The sequence below is a fragment of the Pyrus communis genome, chromosome 8 (assembly GCF_963583255.1).
Source record: "Pyrus communis chromosome 8, drPyrComm1.1, whole genome shotgun sequence".
NCBI classification, from domain to species: domain Eukaryota; kingdom Viridiplantae; phylum Streptophyta; class Magnoliopsida; order Rosales; family Rosaceae; genus Pyrus; species Pyrus communis.
This window is the reverse complement of record NC_084810.1, coordinates 1,270,055-1,295,417: the sequence shown is the minus strand read 5'-3', so window position 1 is coordinate 1,295,417 and position 25,363 is coordinate 1,270,055. Positions and strand designations below refer to the sequence as shown.

At 37.2% G+C, this 25,363-nt stretch overlaps 4 protein-coding genes across 5 annotated transcripts; 1 reads left to right on the top strand and 3 right to left on the bottom strand.

Moving 5' to 3' along the window:
• Window positions 1-436: 436 nt before the first annotated feature.
• Window positions 437-8,010, bottom strand: LOC137741735 (sister-chromatid cohesion protein 3). 2 transcript variants are annotated; one of them, XM_068481450.1, is made up of 21 exons: window positions 7,844-8,010; window positions 7,552-7,753; window positions 6,973-7,085; window positions 6,677-6,769; window positions 6,120-6,283; window positions 5,791-6,027; window positions 5,501-5,645; window positions 5,231-5,409; window positions 4,990-5,135; window positions 4,758-4,885; window positions 4,119-4,292; window positions 3,532-3,693; window positions 3,250-3,450; window positions 3,030-3,167; window positions 2,738-2,935; window positions 2,477-2,621; window positions 2,121-2,227; window positions 1,758-1,895; window positions 1,373-1,638; window positions 1,149-1,273; window positions 437-919 (listed from the first exon to the last, which is right to left on the bottom strand). In XM_068481450.1, the coding sequence occupies exons 1-21, from the start codon at window positions 7,895-7,897 to the stop codon at window positions 663-665; spliced, it is 3,372 nt and encodes a 1,123-aa protein (XP_068337551.1). In that variant the 5' UTR covers window positions 7,898-8,010; the 3' UTR covers window positions 437-662. The 2 variants fall into 2 exon arrangements, with proteins under 2 accessions (XP_068337551.1, XP_068337552.1); XM_068481451.1 differs by having other exon boundaries at window positions 7,552-7,750.
• A 1,017-nt stretch (window positions 8,011-9,027) lies between these two features.
• On the bottom strand, window positions 9,028-12,488 carry LOC137742021 (NPL4-like protein 2). Its single transcript, XM_068481752.1, has 2 exons — window positions 11,366-12,488; window positions 9,028-9,545 (listed from the first exon to the last, which is right to left on the bottom strand). Exons 1-2 carry the CDS (start codon window positions 12,356-12,358, stop codon window positions 9,291-9,293), a joined length of 1,248 nt encoding a protein of 415 aa, XP_068337853.1. The 5' UTR covers window positions 12,359-12,488; the 3' UTR covers window positions 9,028-9,290.
• Window positions 12,489-17,697: 5,209 nt separating this feature from the next.
• Window positions 17,698-20,510, top strand: LOC137743477 (rho GTPase-activating protein 2). Its single transcript, XM_068483377.1, has 4 exons — window positions 17,698-18,200; window positions 18,872-18,992; window positions 19,081-19,431; window positions 19,531-20,510. Exons 1-4 carry the CDS (start codon window positions 17,869-17,871, stop codon window positions 20,122-20,124), a joined length of 1,398 nt encoding a protein of 465 aa, XP_068339478.1. The 5' UTR covers window positions 17,698-17,868; the 3' UTR covers window positions 20,125-20,510.
• Window positions 20,511-24,566: 4,056 nt separating this feature from the next.
• On the bottom strand, window positions 24,567-25,076 carry LOC137741805 (uncharacterized). The gene has a single exon (XM_068481523.1). The coding sequence runs from the start codon at window positions 25,074-25,076 to the stop codon at window positions 24,567-24,569; it is 510 nt and encodes a 169-aa protein (XP_068337624.1).
• Window positions 25,077-25,363: the final 287 nt, after the last annotated feature.

Sequence of the window (25,363 nt, the reverse complement as noted above, 5' to 3'; positions counted from 1 at the left end):
TCCCAACAAGAAAAGATCTAACGGTTTCCAGCACAAACCAAACCGAAATGAACCAATCAGAAACCGAACCAAACTAAATTGTTAATTCAGTTTGGTTTTCGGGTTTGGCGTGCAGCGAACTGAACCAGACCATAACCAACCCTAGTCCATCGAACTTACCATACAAGTTCTTTCTGTCGTGGAGGAGAGAGGATCCTCTTTGTAAAAATCCCAAAAATCCTCGAATCATATCCGTTTATCATACATCGTGCGATTAATTTTCATTAGGTACTGTTTATATTCAATTTTAAATAAAAAAAATTTATAATAATTTCTAACTACATGATGTACAAATGTAATTTGAAGATCCCAGAAATCCTCAAGAGAGGATCCGACGAGGATCCTCACTTGTCGTGGAGTGTTGCTCGATCCGAACATGAATTTATGCGTAATGACATACTTCGAAAGGTTAATTAATCTCGATTATGCAGTAATAAAGATCCACCAAGCCAATAGGGAGAGCCGAAAACGATTAGACAGATGTGCAAATCGACAAACTATATACGCCTTCAAATGTACGACGTGCAGGTTGCAATTCTAATTTAACGATGCTGCACAGCGAAAGAAAAACCATCGATCAGCCGCTTTGACGCGGCGAAATTACCTTTAAGCTCTCAATGCCCTCATCTGGCCTTCGTTTCCGCTCTTGCAACTCTCAATGCCCTCAACTTGGCCGATGACCTAAATGACTGTATCAACGGAGCATCTTCATCGTCATCCTCGTCGTCTTGCTTGTTTTCTTCCTCTTGAGCATTTTCATGGTCCGATGCGCTTATTAAATCCTCTTCTTCACTCGAACTCTGCTCATCAAAGAGTCCCTTTCCCCGACGCTTTTTGCGTGGGCGACCCCTGCGCTTTACAGAGGGGGCATCCTGTTCATCTGCAGTTATACAATACTCGGATTAAAACACAATAGAATATCATACTTGCAAAACAAAGCCTTCAAGGATCAACAAAATGCAGCATATTCAATTGCATGCATCAGAAGCTCCAGATGATTGTAACATATCAAGGATTTAAATATTTCGTTAAACCAAAATCCTGTAAACATAATGCACAGATGAAAGATTAGCGAGGAAAGTACAGAGACAAGTTCTGTCTGGTCATACCTTGGATACCTTCATTCTTTGCATATTTCTCAAGCAAGTTGTCAACAAACGTGTGATAGGGGCGCCAGCCACTGGGATCTTCATCCGTATTTACATTTTCTGTTCTGCTCTGGACATCCTTCACACTGCTCGCAGAAGAAATCATAAAGATTTAATAGCAAATGGCGAAAGTATAACTTGGGAAAATTTCGAAAGAGGACTATTTTATTAGAAAAAAGTCTTACATGTCCAGGATATCAGATGTTGGCAATTTGGATACGAAATGGATCACAGCACCTTCCAGAAAAGATAACTGCTTCGGCGCATCTAGAAATGCATATTCTATACCATCACTAACAATTTTTAGAATGTTTGATCTGTGCTTGTTCCTGGCAGCACCTATAAACATCCCAGAAATCCGAGCAGCCAATTCTTTACATTCTTGAAAACACTTGCTTGCTGAAGATTCATCATCACTCTCAGAAAGTTGAACCACGTACCGCTGGTAGGCCTAATCAATTAAAAAAACAATGACATTTCTTATATCAGCACACATCAGTAAATTTAACTGTCATTCCACCTATCGCCCCCACCAACAACAAAGACCCCAACCATATTCATGAGTCATACCTTTTTCAGCGCCTCGAAGAAAATTTTGGGAAGATCATCATCTTTCTTCTTTAGACAAGTAATGAGATTCTTAACAATCTCTGCTACAGATGTTCCATGTATCAAAAATCGAGAGATAATCTCCGGACCAAGATATTCCTGCATTAACAATCAATTATAGAAAACCTACAAAAGCTTTATATATAAACTCAAGCAGGCATAAATACATTTTGGGACTTCTACTTGCTTAATCATGAGCAACTATATGCTAGGATAGCAAATCACAAACCCACCAGACTGCACATGATTCGTATCTAACAGGATGAAATTTACCATTCAGTATATGATAGATATATATACAAATACAAAAAATACTATCCTCACCTTAGAACCTACATCGTTAGCAACCAACTTTGCAGCAGCAATAATTACTGCTTCTCTGTTTGCCTCCTCAATATATTCTCGGTTCGCATATTCATCTTCTGTCTCATCTGTGAAACAGAAATCGGAAAGACAATTTATAAACGAATATAATGGAAAAATGTCTCCCTACAATCTTGACGCAGAAATGACCTTTGAGTACATAACAAAAGGTTAAGTTTAACATGTAGTTTGTTCTGATTCAAGGTCCAATTATTATTTTTTGGCCAGAGATTACAAGTCAAATCTTATATAAACTTAGAACCTGAAATTGAAACATTACTTTTAGCTACAGAGGAGATCAAGAACATATTACTAACCTGAAATACTGAGCTGTTGCACACATAGGTTCCAAAATTTTTTAAGAATGGATGCATCTGGATGATATCCCAACCTTTCCAGATTTGTTGAAGCAAAAAGTGTCTTTCTAAACATAAACCACAACTCTGATAGCAGAATACAAACCTTGAGCACAGCAATTATTTCATTAGACTGGTCCATAAATTTTCCAAATCCAATCCAAATTATATAGCTAGTATGAATTTATTGAGATACGAAAAAATTCAGGTAACAATGCTTACCCTACAAGCTAGCTGATTAGCAGGATTACCCTCCAATTCAGGAGGGCTGTTAAGAAAGTACTCTAGTTGCTGAGACAAGGAATTGCGTTTCACCAATAGAGAAGACAAAGATGCTTCAGAGACAGTCTCACTAGTGATGATTGACTGCAGAGACCATTCCAAATGCAGAGACATGTTGAGAAGCAGAAAACTGATAACCTGAAATGAGCATTAGCAGCAAAATAATAAATGACTGCAAGAAAATCTGAAAATACAGACAACGATTTCTATTCTAAAGTAACCACAAACAAACCTCATGGTCCCTGCTTGTATGACTCTGAAGAGTTGAGACAAGATCTTCATACAAGGTATCAGTAGAAACAGCTCTTGTTAATTGAAGCTCATACAACCTTTTCAAATTCACCAGAAGAGGATATTCATCACCACCATCCTGCAGTTCCAATAACATTTAACTTACCACATTTCCGTCAGTTGGCAAGGAAGGAAGAAAAGAGTATATGATTGAAATATACCGCCACTTCTTTCATTGCAGATTTAAGCTTGGCAATAAGCTCATCCTGAAGTTCCTTTAGTGTATTACGAGCAAAATCTTTTAGCTCCCCTTGACTCTCCGTGGAACAAAGGTTGATAGCATTTACGCAAGATCTCAGTGCCTCCCTCTCACCATGTTTAAAAAATGCCTCCTTGATGAGTTGAAGGACAGTTTTGAAGTTCTGGAAAGCATATTGCAATTTCTTTGAGACTACATTGTATAGAAATATAACAAGCAACAGAAAAACCAATCAGCTACCCACCTGCTCCTGCCTCTTCAGGGAATATAGCTCAAGATTCATGTGCACGATAATTTCAATCAGTGATGGTACTTTTGTTTTGTCAGCCATGAACTTCCGTAGAAGTAATGGGTAATTCTTCATCATGGCAAGAGTTATATCTCGTCTGTTGTGTTCAAATACATCCTGACATTCATAATAAAATGCAATTTAGAATCAAGACCTCTTTTGTATGTTTCAGTAAAACCAGCATGAAGACTTCTGGCAGGAAAAGACACAAACGGAGCAGTAAGCTTCAAGGAAAGCATGACAACTATTAAATTCATTCCCAAAACATGCTTGATTAACATGGCAAATACCAAGCAACACAAAGATAACACAACATTCAGCACTAATTTTACAAAGGCAGCAGCGTCAGTCAGACATAAGCAAATCAGGCAACAGTAACTGGAAAAATAATCCAATATCAAAATTGAAAAGCACCAAAATTCATGAGGCTTGTCTAATCAAGCCGTAAACACCATATATACTGACAAAAAGAACAATGACTACTTTAATTGAAAAGGTGTTTCAGAAAACAAAGGGATAAAAGATAAGGTGAATTTACGCACTTTTTGAGCTTTACTGTAATGTGGCTTTCGGTTATCGGTGGCAGGAACAATCCTCTCTCCCACGGCCTTTTTGACAGATGAACAAAGAAGTCGTACCAAGTTTGTTGCATCCTCCTCAGTAAGCTCGATCAATGGATTCTCATTCAAAAGCATGGAGATAATACACTTCCAATCCTGCAAAGTATCACCAGCCTAAGAAACAATAAAAGTATATGGAGGGCTGCCGCTGACTTCCATTTTTTTTATCTTTTAATTGACATGTGAATAATATTTGGCAAGCTAGACTAGAGCCTCTCAATTTAACTTGGAGGCCAGCCCTTTCCCAAGCATTACAGAATAAAAGATATTGACCAATTGGAGTGTATTGATTTTGCTTGAAGGTCAATCCACCTAGACTACCTTTTGTTCACATTCGACATATACTGTAAACATTTCGTGAACATAATGATGTCCATTGAAAAATATATCTCAATTAGCTTCTCCAAGGAATAAGCCTCTTGAGTTTTTCTTTTTTTGGAGGAAGAAGTAACTTTCAATAAAGATAGAGGTTGAAAGGCATAAATTAAAAGTACTATACCATATGAAAGGATGAACCAGAAGAGCTAACTACTTAACAAAAAACAAAAATAAAAAACACACCTTCATTGCCTTCATGTACTCCCAAACATCATCAATGACATAGATGCTTAGAATTGGATCGGCAGAGAACTCATTTAGAATTTTCAACATTCTCCCAAGATGGACCTCAGAAGAATTGCTGCCATCTCCTGCAAAGAATAGTTTCATCAACACATGTACTTGTTCTGAGAACCGGTTGATAACATGGAATAATAAAATCCACAAGTGCAATAGAGTTTGGAAAAAGTGAAACCTTTTGCACCAGATTGGGAGCTATTAAACTTCTGAGAAATCAAGTGTTCATACACTAATGCCCCTATAGCATGCCTGATCTCTGGTAGGTTATCGATAAGCAGATCATATAAAGGAATCAAATCATCATCTTGTAGAAGCTGGTGTCTGCAGCGTAGAAAGAATTTAATTCAATAAGCTTTCACACAAATAGTAAAAAGGGAATAATTAATTTTTAAAGAGTTCCAAACACAGATAGGCACCTTAGTAGTTGTTTAACAAGGCCAATTGCACATACAGCCACAGAAATGTCGATGTCATCAGCAAGATCAATCATCCGACTAGAAAATCTTTCGGTGAATAGACCAAGAGTTGGCACATTATCATCAACCTCATAAAGATTTTGCAATGCAAGGACGGAAGCTTTTCTTACACCAGCACTCTTAGAAGCAGAAAAAAAAAAGAATAATACACGAGGTTTGTCAAGCACATAAGGAAATTAGTTTTAGAAAAATCTATAATCACAAACTTACTTTGTCATTTAGTGTCCAGCCAAGATACTTCAGGTATAAATCCTGCAAGAACAGTGATGGATAGGAAAGAATCCACACGCCTAGTGACTCTATGCAAGACATCCGAATATTTGGATCAATGTCTCGATAGCGATGCACAAATAACCTACAATGATGGCTTAAACTGTTATAAACAACTACAGGATTATTATAAAGACAGAACTTTACCAAATCAAGTTTTTTATTTTTTTTAGAAAGGACTCGGAATCAGTTTTCGTTGCTTCTTATAGTGCCAAGTCAGAATATCCTACCCTTGAAATATCTTGCGCATCATCTGTTCTAGTATAGTTATCTTGTCATGAGTCATTGAAAACCTCTTGTTCAGTGATTCCACACGAGGCCCCTCAGTTTGTTTCTTTTTTTCAGCATCTAATTGTCTACGAGTAGTTTCTCGCTGAGCACCAAGGGTGTTAGCAACAGATATAAACGATGTGACAAGCTGGAGACCCGTCAAAGTAGCAGCTTGACGATAAACTCTTGGAGGAGTGCTGGTTAACACAACCAAACCATTCAAACAAGAGCTTAAGTAATAGATAAATGCAGCTGTAACTATAGTAACTTCAAATATTTGAGCACTAACCATGACAAAGCAATTATATAATCCATGCATTTCTCGAACAAGATCTGATCAACCAATGGCCCATGTTGACATTCACGGACCAAATTATCCCAGAAAGATTGAAGATTTTCTTTGAAGTTCTTAAATTCCTTCTTTTTCGAACTTTGGTAATCTTCAACATTACCCTAAGAGGTCAGAGGAGTGAAGGATAACTTTGGACCAAAAAGATATTGATATACAACCACTTAATAGCTTAGAAACTTATTTTCTCAGTAGGAACTGAAAGATGGCAGAAAAAAAGTAAAGCACAAGTAAAAGAGAATCACAAAAGACAGAACCTTTTTTTTTTTATAAGAAACAAACTTTTATTGAAAACAGAAAGGCTTACAAAAAAGTGGATAATAAATTCACTAACTAACAACAAACCTATAGGCTATAGTACAAAAAGGACTCAATTACCAGACAAACTTGACCTCAAGCTCATTTTACAGCTGCTAACACATCCATTATTAACATAAGACAGAACTATGAGCAATTATAAACCACAAAGACCATAACAATAAAGAAATGAAGGATACACTTCTAGCAAGCTCAACTAGAGCAACCACAACATCATCAACATCAATCTCGTCCAGCAACTCTCCTTTGAATTGATACTTGGCCCCACATGCCTACACATATTTAAGTCTCATCATTCACAAGCTACTCAGGGATGACTAGTATTTTGATTGGAGGAAAATATATGTCCAACTGAGATGGGGGTGCTTCCCTCTTTTATAATATTCTTTAGATATGCCTTTCGCAATCAACAATTAACTGAATCAGTGACATTCTGTTACTTTTGATTTAATTACTAAAAGGTCTTCCGGATTACCTCAAACAGCATCATCAAAAGTTCAACCATAGCAGGTTTTGGATCCTTTTCATATCGCTCAACCCAAAGCTTGACTGCTTGAGGGATAAGTTTCCCATTGCCCTTGATGACCTCTGCAAAATATCACCAGAGTAAATTTAAACTCTCTACACACACCATCCTTAATCCTCATACAGTGTGGCTTTGAAATTAGGACCCAAATTATAAAGAATCATTCAAAAATTAAAGGTTGAGTCGGTTTACAAGAACTCCGGTCCTGAACAAACGAGTTCAAATGGTTTCATGCCAAGGCCATGACCCAACACTAACATTACCATCCTACATGATTGCTTAGTAGGGAATGAATGAATGAATGAATGAAGCAGGAAACCCTGTAGCAACTTAGTGGGAATCGTAAATTTATAGATACAGAATTCAGTCAAAAAAGTTTATCTCAATCCTTTAAAATTTCTTCACTCGTAAAATCATCCAGCTGAACCATTTAACTAAATAGGCAAGAAATCAAGAGAACAGGTAATATATCAATGTAATCATGGCGTTTCACATGGTTACATATAATTAGTGTACGAATTGAAGTACCAATCAAGGTGAGGCCGGCGAGTTTCTGCGGTGCGGCGGCGGAAGGGCCAGCGGCAGCAGCAGCGGCAGGTCGACCTCGTTTAGCTCTAGGACGAGCTTCTTTGAAGTCATCGGGTGAGCTCTCGCGCTCCTCCTGGTCGCTCCCGGCGGTGGTCCTCTCAGGGTTCTCAGTGGTCTGAGTCCGACCCCTAGTCCTCTTCTGCTAGTCAACAACGAAACGCACCGTATCAGGTACACAACCAATTTCACAGAATTGAGAGGAAGAAAGAGAGTAAAGAGAAATGAAACTTACGCGGAGGACAGTCGTCGACGGTTCCGCCGCGGTGGCTGACGGTGGCTCCTCCATGGGCTACAGGCTACTGGTTCAGTGAGCACGAGATTTGCCCTAACTTAGAGAGAGAGAGAGAGAGAGAGAGGGAGAGAGAAATCTCCCGCCTATAAGTGAAAAGGAGTTTTTCTTCATCTAGATCGGAGGGCCTCTTATATTTCAACACTTCTTTTTATTTTCATTTTTTGAAGTTTTTAATTAGAATGAAATTTGAATTTCCTTCCAAACCTCGTGAGAAATTAATCCTTATCATAAAAAATAAAGAAAATTAATGAAAATGATTTGAAAACTTTGAGTTTTAACGAAAATGATAAAATAAAGGGTAAAGTAAATATTATATTCAGGATTTACCTTTTAGTGTAAAAATATAGTTTTTCGTTAAAATGAACAGTACCTAAATCTTTTCATTAAAGTTCCCTAAAAAATATCTTAAAACTCTAATTAATAAGTTAGGGATTACGCACAAACGCCGCTTGGACTTTTAAAAATTTGCAAAATATTACTCAAAGAAGTTTTATGACAATTCAACTATTATAATGTAATTTTACCGCAAATGTATCACGCTTAATTTTTGTTTGAAATTTGCGCGAATACATCCCATTTATTTTCATTTGAAATTATGGAAGTAAATATCACGTGTTAAGGACCGTTTTCTTAGGAATATTTTTGCCACTTCTTTGAGCTATGGATGACTTAGGTAAAACATTGCGTTGACTAAAACTTGTCCTCTCAACATAATTACGTTTATTTTATTTGACTTTGTTATCATAATAAAGGAATTTGGATTCCGTTCGAAGTCTAAAGAATAAGAAATTCAGACTCTTGATTTGTATAAACGAGAGATCAGACCAGCAAAATAAGTTAATAAAAATCGTCGAATTCAATTTGAATAAGTTGAATTGCTTGGTCCTTATATAAACGGCACGATATGGTTTTTTCCGTGAGTTTTTTTGTCGAAAAATTAAGCATCCTAAAGTAAAAGTGAAATGTGGGTGTTGAATCATCGAAAAAAATGTCTCGAGTGGTATTTGTTGTCCTCCCTTTAAATTTACCACCACCTTTCCCAAGTTTACCACTCACACAAAAGTTGCACGACTCTCATCGGTGCTCACCTCCGACGATCGACAACCGATAAGCAATTAGCACCATGGTTTAGAAGATCAATTTATAAATCATAAAATTATAATACAGGCGACGACAACGACGACGACTCAAGCCTAGCACGGGCAAGCATAAACATCCAGACCAGAAACTTTTAATACATAACTTAAACTGCCCGAGAAAAGACACGTTAAAACGTAAGCTAGTCAGGTGCAAAGCAACCTTTTCGGGTGGTGCATGGCATTGCGTAGGAGCTAACCGCGACCAAGGATCATTGGTATAGAATGTAACAGTTTCCGAAAGGGCAGCACTAAGAAGTATTGGCCATAGTCTCGATCAATAACTGGTAGCCTTCTGGTATGGGTGATTGTGTATGGACACACACTGCCAAAGCAGGAACATCGTTAGCAACGTCTAGAAACCTGGCCAGTAAGAGCAGCAAATGGAAATCCGAAATTCGCTTCACAAGTGGAAGATTCTTAGCACGATCCAGATGAGTTTTCAGAGCCTTCAATGTCACTGGGGTGTTACGATTCTCAATAGGAAAGGATGATGAAAGTGGCCCCTGCATTGTGATACAAGTTCATGTCAGAACAACAGATATGTCTTCTTCACAGGAAGAAACACAAGCAAACGGAAAACGCAGTAAGTAGGTAAACCTATGCAGCAAAGTGATTGTACAAGATATATAAATCTTAAGGTGAAACCATCTAATTTATAAATCATTGCCAAGTGATATCTCACTATTTAGTGAAAGTTAGCTATTGTCTCACAACAGTAAACGTCGTATACGGCAAGTGTTTCCCAGATAATGATTATAATCCATGCATCCCGATACTCCTTTTATTTTGATACCTTCAACCTTGTCAATCCGTAATAACTGCGGGACTAGCGCCCTAGTATTTCCATTACTTTGGCCGCAAATAAATTAGATATTCAACAACACTTGCTAAAGAACCCTAGTAGAGTGAATCGTATAGGGTCACTACTAGAGCCCTTTCTGAGATCACTTTCACAAATTATTAAAGATAACAAACAACTTTTCCTTTTTTAAGATTAACCACTTGGAGTGGATTCATCCCATCTGCGCTATTTAAACATCAAAGTGCTCTGTCCCTAATTTATTTTTTCTTTTCTTTTCTTTTCTTTCCCTCCCCAAATATGTTTCCACTAATCATTACACCGAGAATAGGTCATGCTATCATCCACACAAACTTGGACTTGCTGAATCAAATATTATTGTTCTTGTTCCCTGTCTACCAAATAGGTAAGTTCAAGCAACTTCAAGAAAAAATGATCACGTGGCAAAAGTACAGCACTAAATGATTGAGATCCAAAAAACAGCCAAGAGTTTTGAAGAATTGAATGCCCACTGAAGATATGTACTCTATAGCACATTTACCGCAAATAAAACACAGGTTCCTGAAAGGAATATAACATACAAAATGCAAAACTTTGGAGAGATGCGAAAGAGCTCATCTCTTGTCCTGGAAATATTGCATACACATACAACACATTCAAAATTGCTCTACCAAGTATCAACTAAACCAAATCTTATTACTCGAGTGATGAGCTAGAAAGCCAGGGAACCCCAGGTCCTTGCAGGCAACCCAAAACCAAAGCGAACTACTGAAATCTCAGCCAAGAAATGACAAATGCTTATTGAAAAATAAATGAATAAAACTAAACAAGAAAAACTGTACACTAATTAAATTTGCAAATACTCGAACTACCAACATATGAGTGAACACCGCACCCTCAACTATCCGGTCAATTGGTCAAGCTTCAGTGTCGACTGTAAGTATAGGGAATGGGATCTAATTCTTGGAAAATTGATTCAGAAGAACTAATGCGTGTATAACCCTATAATATATACCCATACAGCTCAGACCCTTATCAACAGCAAAAAACACAACACTAACTAGGAAAGTGGAATGTCCAACCCACACACAGATATAACGGCAACAAAATTTCCTCCACATCCAGTCTTAAAAATCTACTGAACAGCAGGCAATTCAAAACCAAAGTTAGCTATTGAATACAACTAGAATAAATAAGGAAACAGGCTATGCAATTGCCTTCATCATAACATGATTTTACCCCAATTTTCTTATTTCCTACCACATTTTCACATTCTTTCCATGACTTTAATAACACTATTCAAAAGAGTTCATTGCCTATTTCACAACAATACAAGGTTCTAGAGAGTTCAATGCCACACTAGGTTATAGACATGCTTCAACTATCAACCGGGACAGTGATTGTTAGGGGGAAAACCGAAAAAGTAACAATCATCATCAAGATAAACAACAATCTAAACAAATAGTGCAATTCAAATTGTTCAAGTAAACTAAGACAAAACAAAACAATTGAATCGAAGCGCACCTGGTGATCGAAGATCTTTACTACCACCAAGAAAAAATCATTGTCCACCTCCTTAGTATCCTTCACTCCAAGGACAACATCCTTCTTCATCTTGGACAACTTGGGATCATCACCCTCTCCAATCTCAGTCTCAAACCACCCTTCCTTAAACAATTTAATACACATATCACTCATCTGAAAAGCTTCAAAATGCACATCAGCACCACCATCCTCATTCACCTCCAACTTAACCATGGCGGTCACCCACTCCTTCAAGCCGCCCTCGGAGTGGAACTCGGCCGCCTGAAGCACCTCCCTATTCGACAAAGTATAGTCCTTTGTGTCCTGGCTCACTGACTGGGTGAATATAAACCCGACCCGCCTCATACCCAACCCCATAGCAATAGCCTCCACCGCCTTCTCCTCCTCCGGGTCTCTGTAAAACACCAAATTCTCCTCCGTCCCCTGCTGCGGAGGCTCGTAGATGAAATCCACCTCCACCTTCCCCTCCTCCGACACCGTACCGTACATAAACCCTCCCCGCTTCGCCGCAAAAGCCAGCGTCTCACTCACATAATGCTGGAATGCATTAGCGCAATCCCGATCGAACGACACCAGTTCACAGTGAGGGTTCTCCTGGCGCGTGACCTTCATCTGCTTGGCGATCAAATCATCCATAGTCATCTTCCTCCCGAAAGAGCCCGCGGGGTGAAAAGCCGGCCCGGCGACGGTGCGCTGGCCGTCGTAAGCCAAGTACACAATCGACCCATGTGCAAGATTCAGCGCTGTCAGAGGCGTATTGGGATTGGCCATGTCGGTGAATCGGGCGATTTCTTCCTGGGTTTTCGCCAAGAGGAGGTTCTGGTTGGTGGAGATGGTCTGGTTCTGGAAAGGGATTCGGAGCTGGGTTTGAATCAGGGATTTGAGTTCGGAGACGGTGGTGCCCTGTGGGTTCTCCACAGTCACTCGTTCGAGGCCGTCTCTGCTGCGAACTCGGAGCATCATCTTTGCCATTCGGCTGTAGATGGGTGGTGGGGTTATGGGGTTTTTTTTATAGGGGTGGAGGAGGCGGTGGCGGGAGGGTGGGGATTAGAATTGGAATCGGATTCGGATTCGGGAGGCCGTGGGATTTGGGAAAGGGAGGAAAGGTGGGGAATTTACAGAAACTTGGGGAAAGGGAAGGGGGAAAAGTATAATGGTGGAAACTTGGGGAAGGGGAAAGTTGTGGAACAGTGGAAGTGAGAGACAGAGAGAAGCGGAGAAGAAGAAGAAGAGTATCGAATCTAAAGGGCAATTGGACTTGTATTGGGTGTATTCGATGGGAGAATTTGAAAAAGTAACCAAATTTTAAACCCTACGCAGAATTATGTTCATTTTTTATCACCATCATTTAGGCCTGGTTTTTTACTGATTCTGAAAAAAGTTATATCAAAAAAAAGCTGGGAGCTGTTTTTGTGTTTGGTAAACATTTAGCTTCAATTTTTTTTCACAGTTTTTTGTGAAAAAAAGCCAAAAATAAGAAGCTGCAAAACTCAGCTTTGAAAAACCAGTTGTTTTTCACATCTGTTTTACATAAAAGTTTACCAAACATTATAATACTGTTTTTTTTTTTTTCAAAAGCACTTTTACAAAAAAATTTACCAAACACTTTATTGTTTTATTTCATAGGTGCTTATTCTCACATCACAGCAGAAACAGCTTTTTTTCAAAGCACAGCAATACCAAACCAGCCCTTAGTGTGGTGTATGCTCATCAACTTCTTTATCACCGTTAGATGATTTTGAATTTTGAGATTTGTGCTTATCCACTACATGAATCTCGAAATTCAAACTCATCTAAAGGTGATAAATATGGTGTTGGTGGTGAGCAAAAATGCTCCCTAGAATTATAACCACCATTTTAATTATACGATAATTCCAACTAAAATTTAATGTAAAAGTACTAATAAACCTTTATTATTAGGAAAAATAATGAAAATGGCTTGAAAACTTTGAGTTTTAATGATAAGAACAAAATAAAAGGTAAAGTGAATAGTACCAAAATAGATTTTTTAGTGTAAAAATGTGATTTTTCGTTAAAGTTAACAGTACCGTAGACTTTTTGTTAAAACCCTCTTTATTATTTAGAAAACTAGTCATATTTTGTACCACAAAATGATTTTTAGCTACTTTTTATTATTGCCCCTCTCTTCGACTCCCACCAGTCCACCACAGCCCCGCCACCCAACCACACCATCTCTTAATCCCAAATCCAGTTAGGCTCTCAAAACTGATGCAAAGAAATATGTGTGTCAGAATTAAAACATATATAGAGAAACGAAAGGAGTAGCGGGAAGATTGCCCCACTATTGTTTGGTGTTAGCAATGTAAGCATATGTTTCCTATCTTGCATAAATCGACCTTACTACACATAAGCCTTTCCCAGGCTTATCAAGATGCCGCAAATCCGATTTTAAAATAATCGAACACGGGCTTTTCGAAAAAATGTTTTTTGTGATATTCATAATGTTATAGAGTAGTCGTACGGCCGTATAGGAAAGATGGGGAGGATGAAAGAGTTTGCAGTCTAGAATTCAATACCTATGACTGGCATCGGTTGTAGTGGGTGTAGCGGTGGTGGTGGATTTGGAAGAAGAGACAGGTGGGGTGGGAGCTAGGATGGAAACGGTTTGGTTTGGGAACAAAAATGATATATTCATCTCCATAACCATAAAAATTAATCATATACATAACCGCAAATTAATCATCGAGTATAATCCATAACCATACTCACTGGGTAACGGATTCTCCATCGGTTAACGGGTATATCCATCTTTGTCAATACAAAAGATATATTCATTCAGTTGATACATTATAAGTTAGTAGATATTAATTTCTTTATTAAACATTTGATGTATAAAATGATCCAATGAATGAATTTTGTTGAGTATAAAAATTAAAACACTGATGATGTTGGCTTGTCTTTGACATCTCCCATAAGCACCATTGAGTTCGCATTGATTTTGATTCAAAACTTTCCTTTCATACGAAATGCAACTTTTGTATTTTCAATGTAATGGTTTGGAGAATAATGGATATACATATACATACATACATATATATATATATATATATATATTATACTATTATATTATATAAAAATTATATTGTTTACTATTCGGGTCAAATTCGGTTACAGATACGGTTTGGGGACCCCTATAACCATATCCAAAACCATAACCGAATAATATAAACTGTTTTTCCCCATATCCAAAATATACCCAAACTTCCATACTCAAATCTGTTCCATTTGGGCAGTTATCCATTGTTATCAGGTTTAACGATTATAATTGTCATCTCTAGGGGCTAGGAAAGAAAGGGACAAGACAAGGGAGAAGGGAGGGGCAGTTTAGAAATTTTGTATGATTTTTTGGTTAAATTTATAAGAATAATAAAAAGTAGGTTTAAAATCATTTCGTGATACAAAATATGGCTAGTTATCCAATTTTTTCGTATTTAATTCAGAATTTGAGAGATTTTAATAGATTTATAAATTTATAGAATTTAAGGAAGTTTAATTGATTGGGCTTTTTGTTTTGGGTCGCTGCATAATTGGGCTTAAGCTTTTTCCTGCGCGGGTTCGGACTTTGGGTTGCACCCGATAATGACGAGATAATCGAAAGGATTATCAAATTAGTCATTTGTTACCCTAGGCTCTCCTCGCATGACAAAAGAGAGTAATATTAGGAAGATTCAATTTTTAAATAAAATTTGCAATTCAAATGAAATGTGTCACTAATAAAAAAATAAGCACGTTAATCAATACTTAAATAATAATCTAAACATCAACAACCACATCATTTAGTTTACCAAATTTAATCTCTCTAGCATTAGTCGGGCCCGATTGAGCTAGAGAGGACAAAGTACACATTCCGAGATAGTTAAAATTGGTCATGGCTTGCTTACAGTACGCTCCCATCTCATGGCTGCCATGTTAAAGAGGAGCTAATAAAATTATCTTTTTGTTAAGTTGCAATTCTTCGAAATCGGGATCTCTCTTTCTAGACGGATATTGGACCACCATGGCTTATAGATTTGTATCTTTGATGAGCATTTGATTTCTAATTAATATTGTTTTAGCATGTGTGACACTTTTTTTTTTTTTACTTAAATTTTGTTGATGTAGTTTTTCTTGAGTAAAGTTTTGATGAGTCGACTCTTTTACAAGTCGTTTGATAATGCCGTATATGTTTTTTGGTACGGAACCCTATTTAGCCTTTGGAAAGTTGGGGGCTAATAAATTTTTCGGAATGGAAATGATTTTCACAGTCTCATTTTCTCTTCTTACAACACTCTTTTTATTTCTAAGCCTTGAATTGAACAAGTAAAAGAGGATCAATTTATAGAAATTAACATGGGTATGTAGAACTAGAAAATTTAATGAGTTTGTGAAAATTATTTTCTTTTACCGAAGTTTTTTTTTTAATTCTCAAGTGAATTTCATAAACTTCTTAAAACAAAAAAGTAGAAAAACACAAATAACAAACTTCTATGCAGGAAATATTAGAGCTAGTGTGAAAATGTTTTCAAAATGGTTAAAAATATTTCTGATCAAAATATTTTTAGAACAAATTCTTAATAAAAATGTAAGTGAATCCTGAAATCACTTTTAAAACCTAAAAATATTTTTGCCAAAAACGCTTTCTGAGTCATTGCAAAAACATTTTCAAACGAAATCCTTAATTGTCACGATTATTTTAACTTATTCTCTCTAGGCATTACCAAATATAATTGAAAGTACAGCAATGGAGCTCTCAAATCAAATGTTCATAAAACCAAGATCTTCTTTGGGTCCCAAAATGTTCCACACAAATAATTCCAAATATTTTATTGGAAAAGAAAAAGGTAATAATTAATATAATATAATTGGGGAAAAATAAATGAAAAAAACAAAAGCTGAATCCATTTTCTTCACTCGGATATTTGGCCTAAAAAGCCTCTCCACTGCTGGTCACATCAAACTTGTCGTTACTTGCGGGCCCGCCACATCACTCAACGGTCGGATCTCCACAAATTCAAATTGTTTTCTTTCCCAAATTCCAAGGACCGACGACCACATGCTTTCTTCTGAGCAAATGACATTTTGACTTCCATCTTTGGTCGTTATTACTAACAAAGCATCAAGGGAAAATTTCTACTGTAATAATTCTTTCGATGTAAATTTAATGGAATACATTAGATTCGATGATCGAATCGATATATGATATTTATTGTTTTAACACATCTTACTAAAGAGATACGACCGACGAAATGAAACAGTTAGATGTGATGTTATATGATTGTATTTTGTTGAGATTGAATTTAACAATTAGATGTATGCTGAAGAATTCTTAAAATATTATAATATATTGTTTATATTAACGCCTTAACATGTTAGTCTGAATTGCTTAAAATGCAATGTAATTATACATTGATGTATGGTAGAAGGACTCTTTAAAGGTTTTTTAGTTAAAATAGTCATTAAAATTTGCATAATCAATCACTTTGGTTTTTGAGATTTGAAATCAATAGAAATGGTCGCTGAGTTTTCCAATCATCAATCATATTGGTATTTCCTTAAAAAATCTCAATTAAATAAAGATCAAATGACAAAAACATCCTCATTTTTGTCAAATCATTTTGGTCCATTATTTATTAAATTGAGGGTATTTTTGTTTTTTAGTTTTTAATTTTTCAAGGAATGACCAAAATGATTGATGATGAACAAACTTAGGGACCACTTTTATTGATTTCAAATCTCAGAGACCAAAGTGATGAGTTATGCAAATCTTAATGATCACTTTGGCTAAAAAGCCCTCTTTAAATTTATTATGAGATCCTACGATCAAATATTTTAGTCCTTTGATCCAATTATGGATTACTTCGCCCATTCAAGTGTTGAAATTAAGATGAAAAGTGATAAATTTAAGCATAGGAGGAAATTGGCACGTTTCAAAAGATTGTAAAAATTTGCATATAACAATTTATAGTCGTGAAGAAAAATCATGCATATGAACTCTGGTGCGGATTTGATTCTCCACTATTCTTTCTCCTTCTAATAACTAATTATTTAACCTACTAACGTTACCGTTTGTAAAAAAGAAAAAATTATCCTATTATCAATGCTTAATTGTGATGTAATTAAATGATGTTAACCATTGACTTGAATGAATTCATAGTCAAGATTTGTGTTGCCAAAAAATACCGAAAGCGAAGGGGTACACTACAGTGGCACATTTGTTATTACTATAAACTAGGAGGTCAAAGTCACCAAACGCTGGAGATAAAGTGAAATTTCAAACGAGTGGCCGTTTGAACTTAGAAAATAAGTTGGAACTTCAAAAACCCTTGCACCATCTCTTCAATGCGATTCAAAGCAAGCCTCAGATTTTCACACTACGACTGAGATTTGTACTCTCTTTCTCTCTACCCCAACAGCAAAGGTCTCAGCATTTCAGAGACACCCAAAAGATTTTACAGTGCAGAGAGAAACAGAGAGAGAGGGAGATGACAGGGCTTGTGATGCTGACGAGGGGCGGCGGCTGTGGAGGCGGAGGTGGCGGAAATGGGAAAGGAGCAAAAGGAGCTAACAAGAGCTCAGAAGAAGAGCAGAACCAGATCTCTGTGGCTGCTCTTCTGTTAGCTGCTGTGAGGAAATCCATGGTGGCCTGCCGTGTCGAAAGAGGCGAAGAAGTCATCTCCGCCGTCCACAACATGGAGATCGGGTGGCCCACGAACGTCCAGCACGTTACCCATGTCACATTCGATCGGTTCAATGGGTTTCTGGGCCTTCCGGTGGAGTTCGAGGTTGAGGTTCCAGGCAGAGTTCCCAGTGCTAGGCAAGTAAAGTTCTTGTTTTTGTTTTTTGGGTAGTCTTAGGTTTACGAAATTCGACATGGGTTTCTCTTAGAATGTTCAAATTATTGTTCTTTATGATGTTTTTACATTTTATAAATCTTGGAGAATTAAAGTAAATTGCTTGATGACGAGTTTTGAGCCCTTTTAGCTCTCCTTGTCTTTTGACAAGGCGACATTCTAAACTAGTCTAATTTACGAGGAGAGAGATTCTAACTTGGAGAAAGTAGCGAGCGCATTTCCATAGCCAATTGGCGTAACCCACATAGTCAGCTCAATTAACTCTTTATGCTTCTGATGTGGGGTTTTGAAGAAATTGTAGTGTCAGGCAAGGGTTTAAACTTGACCAAACTGTTTTATTACATTGAGTGTGTCCTACTGTAGTAGCCATCTTCAGTAGCCATTCAATGAAAATTGTTCAAAAATGTGCAATTTTTCTTTCAGTAGTTTCCCAACCCGCGATTACCCCAAGGACTAGATGGGATTATAATCGTACTCGGGTATCCTATTTTTCTCTGTGTCTAAAAGTTCTGATGTTGGGCTATACGGGAGTTAGATGTTCCGATTGACGTAACAAAGGGAAGTAGAAGTTCATTTTGATTTATTTCTGTGTGTTTAATGCATTGTCTAACTTGTAAATCGTCTAATTTTACAGTGCAAGCGTGTTTGGGGTCTCGGCGGAGTCAATGCAGTTGTCTTTTGATTCAAAAGGGAATAGTGTCCCTACTATTCTCTTGCTGATGCAGGAGAGATTATACTCACAGGAAGGATTGAAGGTGAGAAATTTTTTGTGCATTTGTGAATTTCGCGTTTTGGTTCTTTTATCTTTATCAGTCTTCTTACTAGTCCCTTTGGAAGTTTCAGGCAGAAGGAATATTTCGTATAAACCCCGAGAACAGCCACGAGGAGCTTGTGAGAAGCCAATTGAACAGGGGCATTGTGCCTGATGACATTGATGTCCATTGTTTGGCAGGCCTAATCAAAGCCTGGTTTCGAGAACTTCCTTCGGGAATACTGGATGGACTGTCTCCTGAAGAAGTTCTTCAATGCAACACGGAGGAGGAATCCGTTGAGCTTGTGAAGCAATTAAAGCCAACCGAGACCGCGTTGCTCAACTGGGCAGTCAATCTGATGGCTGATGTTGTTGAGGAAGAAGAACTCAACAAAATGAATGCGCGAAATATCGCTATGGTTTTCGCTCCAAACATGACTCAGGTAATTTAAAACAGCCGAAAATATGTTTTTTTTGCCTAGGGTTGCTCCATGATTAAGGTTGATCAATTAAGCCCTTTTTGCAAATTCTTCCCCCACCAGATGTCTGATCCTCTGACGGCTTTGATGCACGCTGTTCAAGTAATGAATTTGCTAAAGACACTGATTATGAAGACGCTAAGAGAGCGTGAAGAGAACGATGAAACTGGAGGATATTCACCAATGTCATCTTGTTCATCTGATCATCAAACCGATGAAGACTCTGATGATAGTCAGCAGGAAATGGATATTAGATCTGAATTAGAGGGACCAACATCAGACTATGATGAAAACACGCACTCCATCCACAGCAGCGAAGATGAAGATGAAGTTCGATCAGTAAGTGAGATAGAAGAGTGTTTATTAAGGCACTTAGGGGAGAACAAAACTGCCGGAAACAGCTTGGTGGTGGCAGATCAACCAACAGGCGAGTTGTGCGGGGAACATCTGAGCCCTCAAAGTTGCATGAGCTTCAACATGGACTCTGGCACATCGTTTTGTGACAGCAAAAATGGGAACTCCGCCCTCAGTACTACGAGTGACGGGGAAGCCTCATCAGGGAAATGTATGGCAGCTGAGGAAACTAATGTTCAAATGGAGAGCCCTTCATCAGCATCGAGTTCAAACAGGAATAAAATAGAGACAGTGGACAGATAAGCGGAGTCTAATTCACCAGCGCTTCATTTTCGCATACTCTCTAGAGATTTAGTTTGCTCTCCACAGTCAAGTTTCTTGTATATTATATAATGGTTTGTGAGAAGATTTAGTTGAACCAAGCTTGGGAAAGCTTGCTTGTGGTTTGAATTCTGACTTGATTAGCAAGTTAGGGTACAGCTTTGGGCTGAACTTATGCTGGATTTGTAGTAGAATTAGGACCATTACGGTTAGGAACTCTAACCTCTCTCTTTCATGTTCTGGATAGCTTGTGTGGAAGTCTGTTGTTGAAATCATGGGGAGATTGAATCATTATTTCTGAAATTCTGCTTGTTATGTGTTTTTGTAGTATCCTGATGTTCTTGTAGTTCATAATATGCGTAATGAAACATTTTCGTGAGTTCGAAATTTAATATATTCCGAGAAAATTTTAGCATACAACAATGTATAACATACATCAGTGATTGTATCTATTATATTGGACACGTCCACATTTTCCTCTTAAAAATAGAATAATAATTACCGTTCGATCTGTAACGTACATCAGACATTGTTGTATGCCGTATGTACATTATCCATGGATGTTTGGAAAGAAAATTAAACAAATGGAGACTTTGGATGACACACCCGACCGACATCAAGGCGTGCTAGCTGTCACGTGAAGGTGACATAGCCATGTGCACAGTGTGGAAGTAACTAGATAAGATAAGATAAGGTGCAAGACGAAATAAGTGTGAATTCACAACCAGAGCATAAGTAGCCTAAGTGCAGTCCAGCATGACGAATACTAATTATACAACACCCAAAGATGACCATACAATGGTGATAATATGTTAGAGCTGCCGTGGATTCCTCGCAAACCACCAAAAAGCACTCCTAACTAGAACCTGGGAGGGCGCAAAACAGAAAATGTGAGTGGGCAAAAATAAAGTTTTTCAAAACCATTTCAATTATCAAATATAGTAACCCTTCGCCGTAAAACCTATATAATTTCCCAGAAAATAGAATACACCTCTATACCACAACCATGCTCAGAATAGCAAAATTCACATATATGCCATGTCAAATATCTCAGCATAAAAATATGTAAGTCAGGTGATATAAATCAATGCAAATAATATGTCAGTCGGAGTCACCTAACATGACCTGTACGGCTCAAATCCACATCTCAACAAATATACCTACACACGAGTCGGAACCACCTAAAGTGGTCTGTACAACAGGACTAGGTGTAAATAAATACGCTCAACTGCTACGATTACGTGAAGACTCTGCGAATGATCGCGGGTCACCTACGAGTCGGAACCACCTACAGTGGTCTGTACGACAGGACTGTGCACCTAACTTGGATCTAAGATGAGCGTATGGTGCTGGAGGTGAACATCACGTGAAGGATTGTGCCCTAACTCTGGGCAGGAGCACTAACACCGGGGTTCAAGTTTATGAGCTCTCAACATGTCTCACATAATCATGAATTCAGATAAGCAATCTATAACTCACTTGGTACTTACCTGAGCGTCCACTGCGTCAAATTACAATATGCACATATCATACAAATTCATAGTCTATGCATAAACCAATATGCATGGCATTTATAAACATAATTTCATTTAATCGATTTTCTGGGAAAAATCTCAAATATATAGGTATATACGAAAAATCAAAAGCCCACTCACTGGTATGTGGAAGGGTCATAGCCCCCAAGCCTCGATTGACTGCGCTCGTCTTCAGGATAAGTCTCACCTATATGCGAAACAACTATATAAACGTTAATTTATTAAAGCACATAAATGAAACTAGCTAATAACTTCTCATACATTGCTCAAATGGGGTGTTTGAATATACCAACGTGATCTACTCAACACCACGAACATCCCGATATTTTTAGAAAAATTTTCCAACTACCCACGTGCAGGCACGTGCGTGCCACACATACAGAAACCCTAACGGCATTAGGGAATATTCCGTCCAAAAATGGAATATACCATTAAATATACCTGATGCCGTTAGTATATTCCGTCAAAGTTGACGGAATATTCTTCGTCTTCTCCGGTGATCCTTCCTAGAGCCGCTGCCACCCGCCGTCTGCGTCGCTCGAAACTGGAAAAACTTCTAATCGTCATAACTTTTTCATTTCTTAACCAAAATCCATGAAATTTGTACCAAAATGAAGCTTACAACGAGTAGAACAAAACCTTATCACTTTTAGGACTTAATCCAACGGGATCTCGCCGGAAAACCCACGATAATCCGGCCACCACTGCAACTCTCCAAAACTAAGCTTCCCGACGTCCAAAACACTTCAAAATTACTCCCCGAGCTTCGTGAAGGCGTCCTAAAACTCCCTAGAACCTTAAAACTCGAAGAAAAGTCCACAATCACAACTGCATGAACAATAACCTAAATTGGGAATTCTGGTTTCAAAGGTTTCCGAGGTTTTCACGTCCAGCCACCACCACCATTTGACTCCTAAGCTTACAAGGAGTCCAAAAACACCATTCACGACCTCGATCTGTGATGTTTGAAAGGGTTTTGAGGGTTGTCCGTGCAGGTTGTACGGAAATGGCAAGAAAATTCGAGACGGAGGAGAGAGATAGAGTCAACGGGATTGGATGTGTGTGTGTGATCCAAATGGCAGCCAACCAAAGCAAAAGAAATTAAAATAAAACCTAAGTTCTAATTGGTTCCAAAAAATAAGGAAAACATGAATTGGACCACCACCAAAATGCATGTCACACAACACCACACAACGTTTAAGGGCAAAATCATCATTCCACTACTCTCGAGGATAAAATAATATACCTATTCGGGACAGGCTGTCACATTGGATGCGGTCCCTAACTATGAATATTATTTGACTGAAACCTTGTTGGTTTTCAATTTTTGATCCAAGTCCCTGAACTTAATGTGATAATTTATTTCTATATACGTTACTATATATTTTAAATTAAAAATTGAAAATTATAGTTGTTTATATTAATGAGATTTTAAATAAAAAACCATAATTTGTGGGATTAAAAATATTAAAATATAAATATACTATTTTGTGTGTGTATAAACATGGCTACATTCATCAAAAATAACCAAAAAATTATTGTATCAAAACATGAGTACATTCTTCAAAATCACAAAAAAAAAAAAAAAAAAAGGAAGAAGATATTAGGCTGAATAAATTTAGTAAATTTCTTCGATTAAACTTAACATGGATACATTCTCAAATCAAAGAAAAAAGAATGTACCCACATAAGTTTAAAAATGGATTAGAAAAAAAATTTGAATAGATTTTATATAAAACAAAATGGTACATTTTACATATAACAAATTGGTATATTTAAGAATGAGTACATTTTAAGATTAAAAATTTGAAAAAAATTACATGAATGGTACATATAATTAGCATGGGTACATATAGCAAAATTAAAAACGGGTACAAATACAAATAAAACTTTATAAAATATGGGTGCAAAAAGAAATTAATATATAGGTACAAATTTATACAAGTTAAAAAAGGGTTGCAAATTAAAAATGAGTTGCAAATTAAAAATGAAAATATATGTAAAAAAATTTAGCCATAAATATAAACATACTAATTGTAACATTTTTAACAGTAAATGAATATATTTAGAAATAAAAATATTTTATTATTGACATAATTAATGATGTTATTAATACCAGAAACTTAATCAAAAATTAAAAAAGAATAGAATTTTAATCAATGGAGTAGTAAAATAAAGAACCTAAATTCTCCTTAAACAAATATATGGAATTAGCCTTTTCTTTTTAACATGTAATTTGTTGAACAATTGCTGTATCTACCACTAGACCTCAAAATATATATTTTACTTTGAAGAAAGTGGAAAGCAATCTCATCAGAAAACCACTGCTTTTTGAGCTCCAAATAGTTCGCATTTTCAACAGCGTGTCAACTTCTTCTTTCTTTTTTTTTTTTTTTTTTTTTTTTTTTTGCAAACATAAACTTCATTGGTAGAAGAAAATGTTACAAGAAATAAACATAAAGATAAACTGCAATTAGGCTAAATAAACAAAAACATCAAAGCAAAACACATGATGATCCAATCAAGACTCAGTCCCTTAACACAATTCATCGCGGCCACAGCCACCACGCACCTCGCAATTTCATCATTGGAGTAAGTGGATTCACCGTCAGCACCCACAAAAACCAAACGTACAAATCTAATGCCGATCTGATAGAAATGGAGAGAGAGATGATGAGAACAATTATGTCTTCATATATCTGAATCTGTTATGTACAATTGCAATATCATTTAAAATACAGGAATTATTTTTTTAAACACAAATCCTCCCGTAATTTGCCAAATCTGCTTTTTATAACCAAGCTTAATTTTCCCCTTCCACTCCACTTTTTGAAGAAAAAAGAGAAAACAAAATTGAAAAAATTGATGACTCAGAAATTAAGCAAAGTCTCATGAGGCCAAGCAAGTTTCCCAAAATAGCCTGCTCTTCTCCACCTCTTTCAACAGCTCAAACTCTTTGGTTGAATCAACGGACACAGTTGATTTCAGCTGCTGTCCCCCCATCAATGGCATCCCAACATTTTCCCCACTCCTCCATCTTTGATGATGATCATAAACTGATGAACATTCTTCTTCTTCTTCTTCATCCTCCTCCTCATCGTTGCCACGATCATCGTCATCGTGACCATGATCATCAAGATCATTGAGCACATCATCAGCACTAGGGTTCTGATCAAACGAATCGTAACTGCACGATTGAGCATCATCCTCATCAGCCATAGACAGCATGGGATGATCATCATCTGATGATACTGCATCAGCCTCAGAATCACCAGTTGCTTCAAACAACATGAAAGAAGACACATCCATAACGTTCTTCTTCTTCTTCTGCATCCTCGTCGCGTCGAAAATGTCGTCCTTCACGTGCGCCTCCACATGAAACCATGAATTATGGATCATATTCGAAACATGAAGAGTAAGTCTACTCCCTTTAAGGCTGTGCAAAAGTAGGGGTATAGGCCTATATATATTACAGAGAAACGTGGGCTGTCTTGTTTTGACACTCAAAAGTCCTGGGGTCCTATCTTCCCAGGTCGATCTAATTTTAATCAAAATCATGGAAAAATTATAATAAAAAATAAATGGAAAAGAGAGTATTTTTTGAAAAAGACCTGCATAAATACTAGAATATAAACCATGTGAGTTGGCTGGCTGACTTCTAGAAGAAAACGATATACAACTAAGCT

What these genes read in the sequence shown, in the direction of transcription:
- LOC137741735 (XM_068481450.1), bottom strand. Translation starts at nt 7,897, where the DNA reads ATGGAGGAGCCACCGTCAGCCACCGCGGCGGAACCGTCGACGACTGTC. An exon ending in CCCTGAAGAGGCAGGAGCAG is followed by an intron (nt 3,451 to 3,531) that starts GTGGGTAGCTGA and finishes TATGCTTTCCAG; the next exon opens with AACTTCAAAACTGTCCTTCA. An exon ending in CTAACGATGTAGGTTCTAAG is followed by an intron (nt 1,896 to 2,120) that starts GTGAGGATAGTA and finishes TTGTTAATGCAG; the next exon opens with GAATATCTTGGTCCGGAGAT.
- LOC137742021 (XM_068481752.1), bottom strand. Translation starts at nt 12,358, where the DNA reads ATGGCAAAGATGATGCTCCGAGTTCGCAGCAGAGACGGCCTCGAACGA. An exon ending in TAAAGATCTTCGATCACCAG is followed by an intron (nt 9,546 to 11,365) that starts GTGCGCTTCGAT and finishes ATCACAATGCAG; the next exon opens with GGGCCACTTTCATCATCCTT.
- LOC137743477 (XM_068483377.1), top strand. Translation starts at nt 17,869, where the DNA reads ATGACAGGGCTTGTGATGCTGACGAGGGGCGGCGGCTGTGGAGGCGGA. An exon ending in ACTCACAGGAAGGATTGAAG is followed by an intron (nt 18,993 to 19,080) that starts GTGAGAAATTTT and finishes TGGAAGTTTCAG; the next exon opens with GCAGAAGGAATATTTCGTAT. An exon ending in TCGCTCCAAACATGACTCAG is followed by an intron (nt 19,432 to 19,530) that starts GTAATTTAAAAC and finishes TTCCCCCACCAG; the next exon opens with ATGTCTGATCCTCTGACGGC.
- LOC137741805 (XM_068481523.1), bottom strand. Translation starts at nt 25,076, where the DNA reads ATGATCCATAATTCATGGTTTCATGTGGAGGCGCACGTGAAGGACGAC.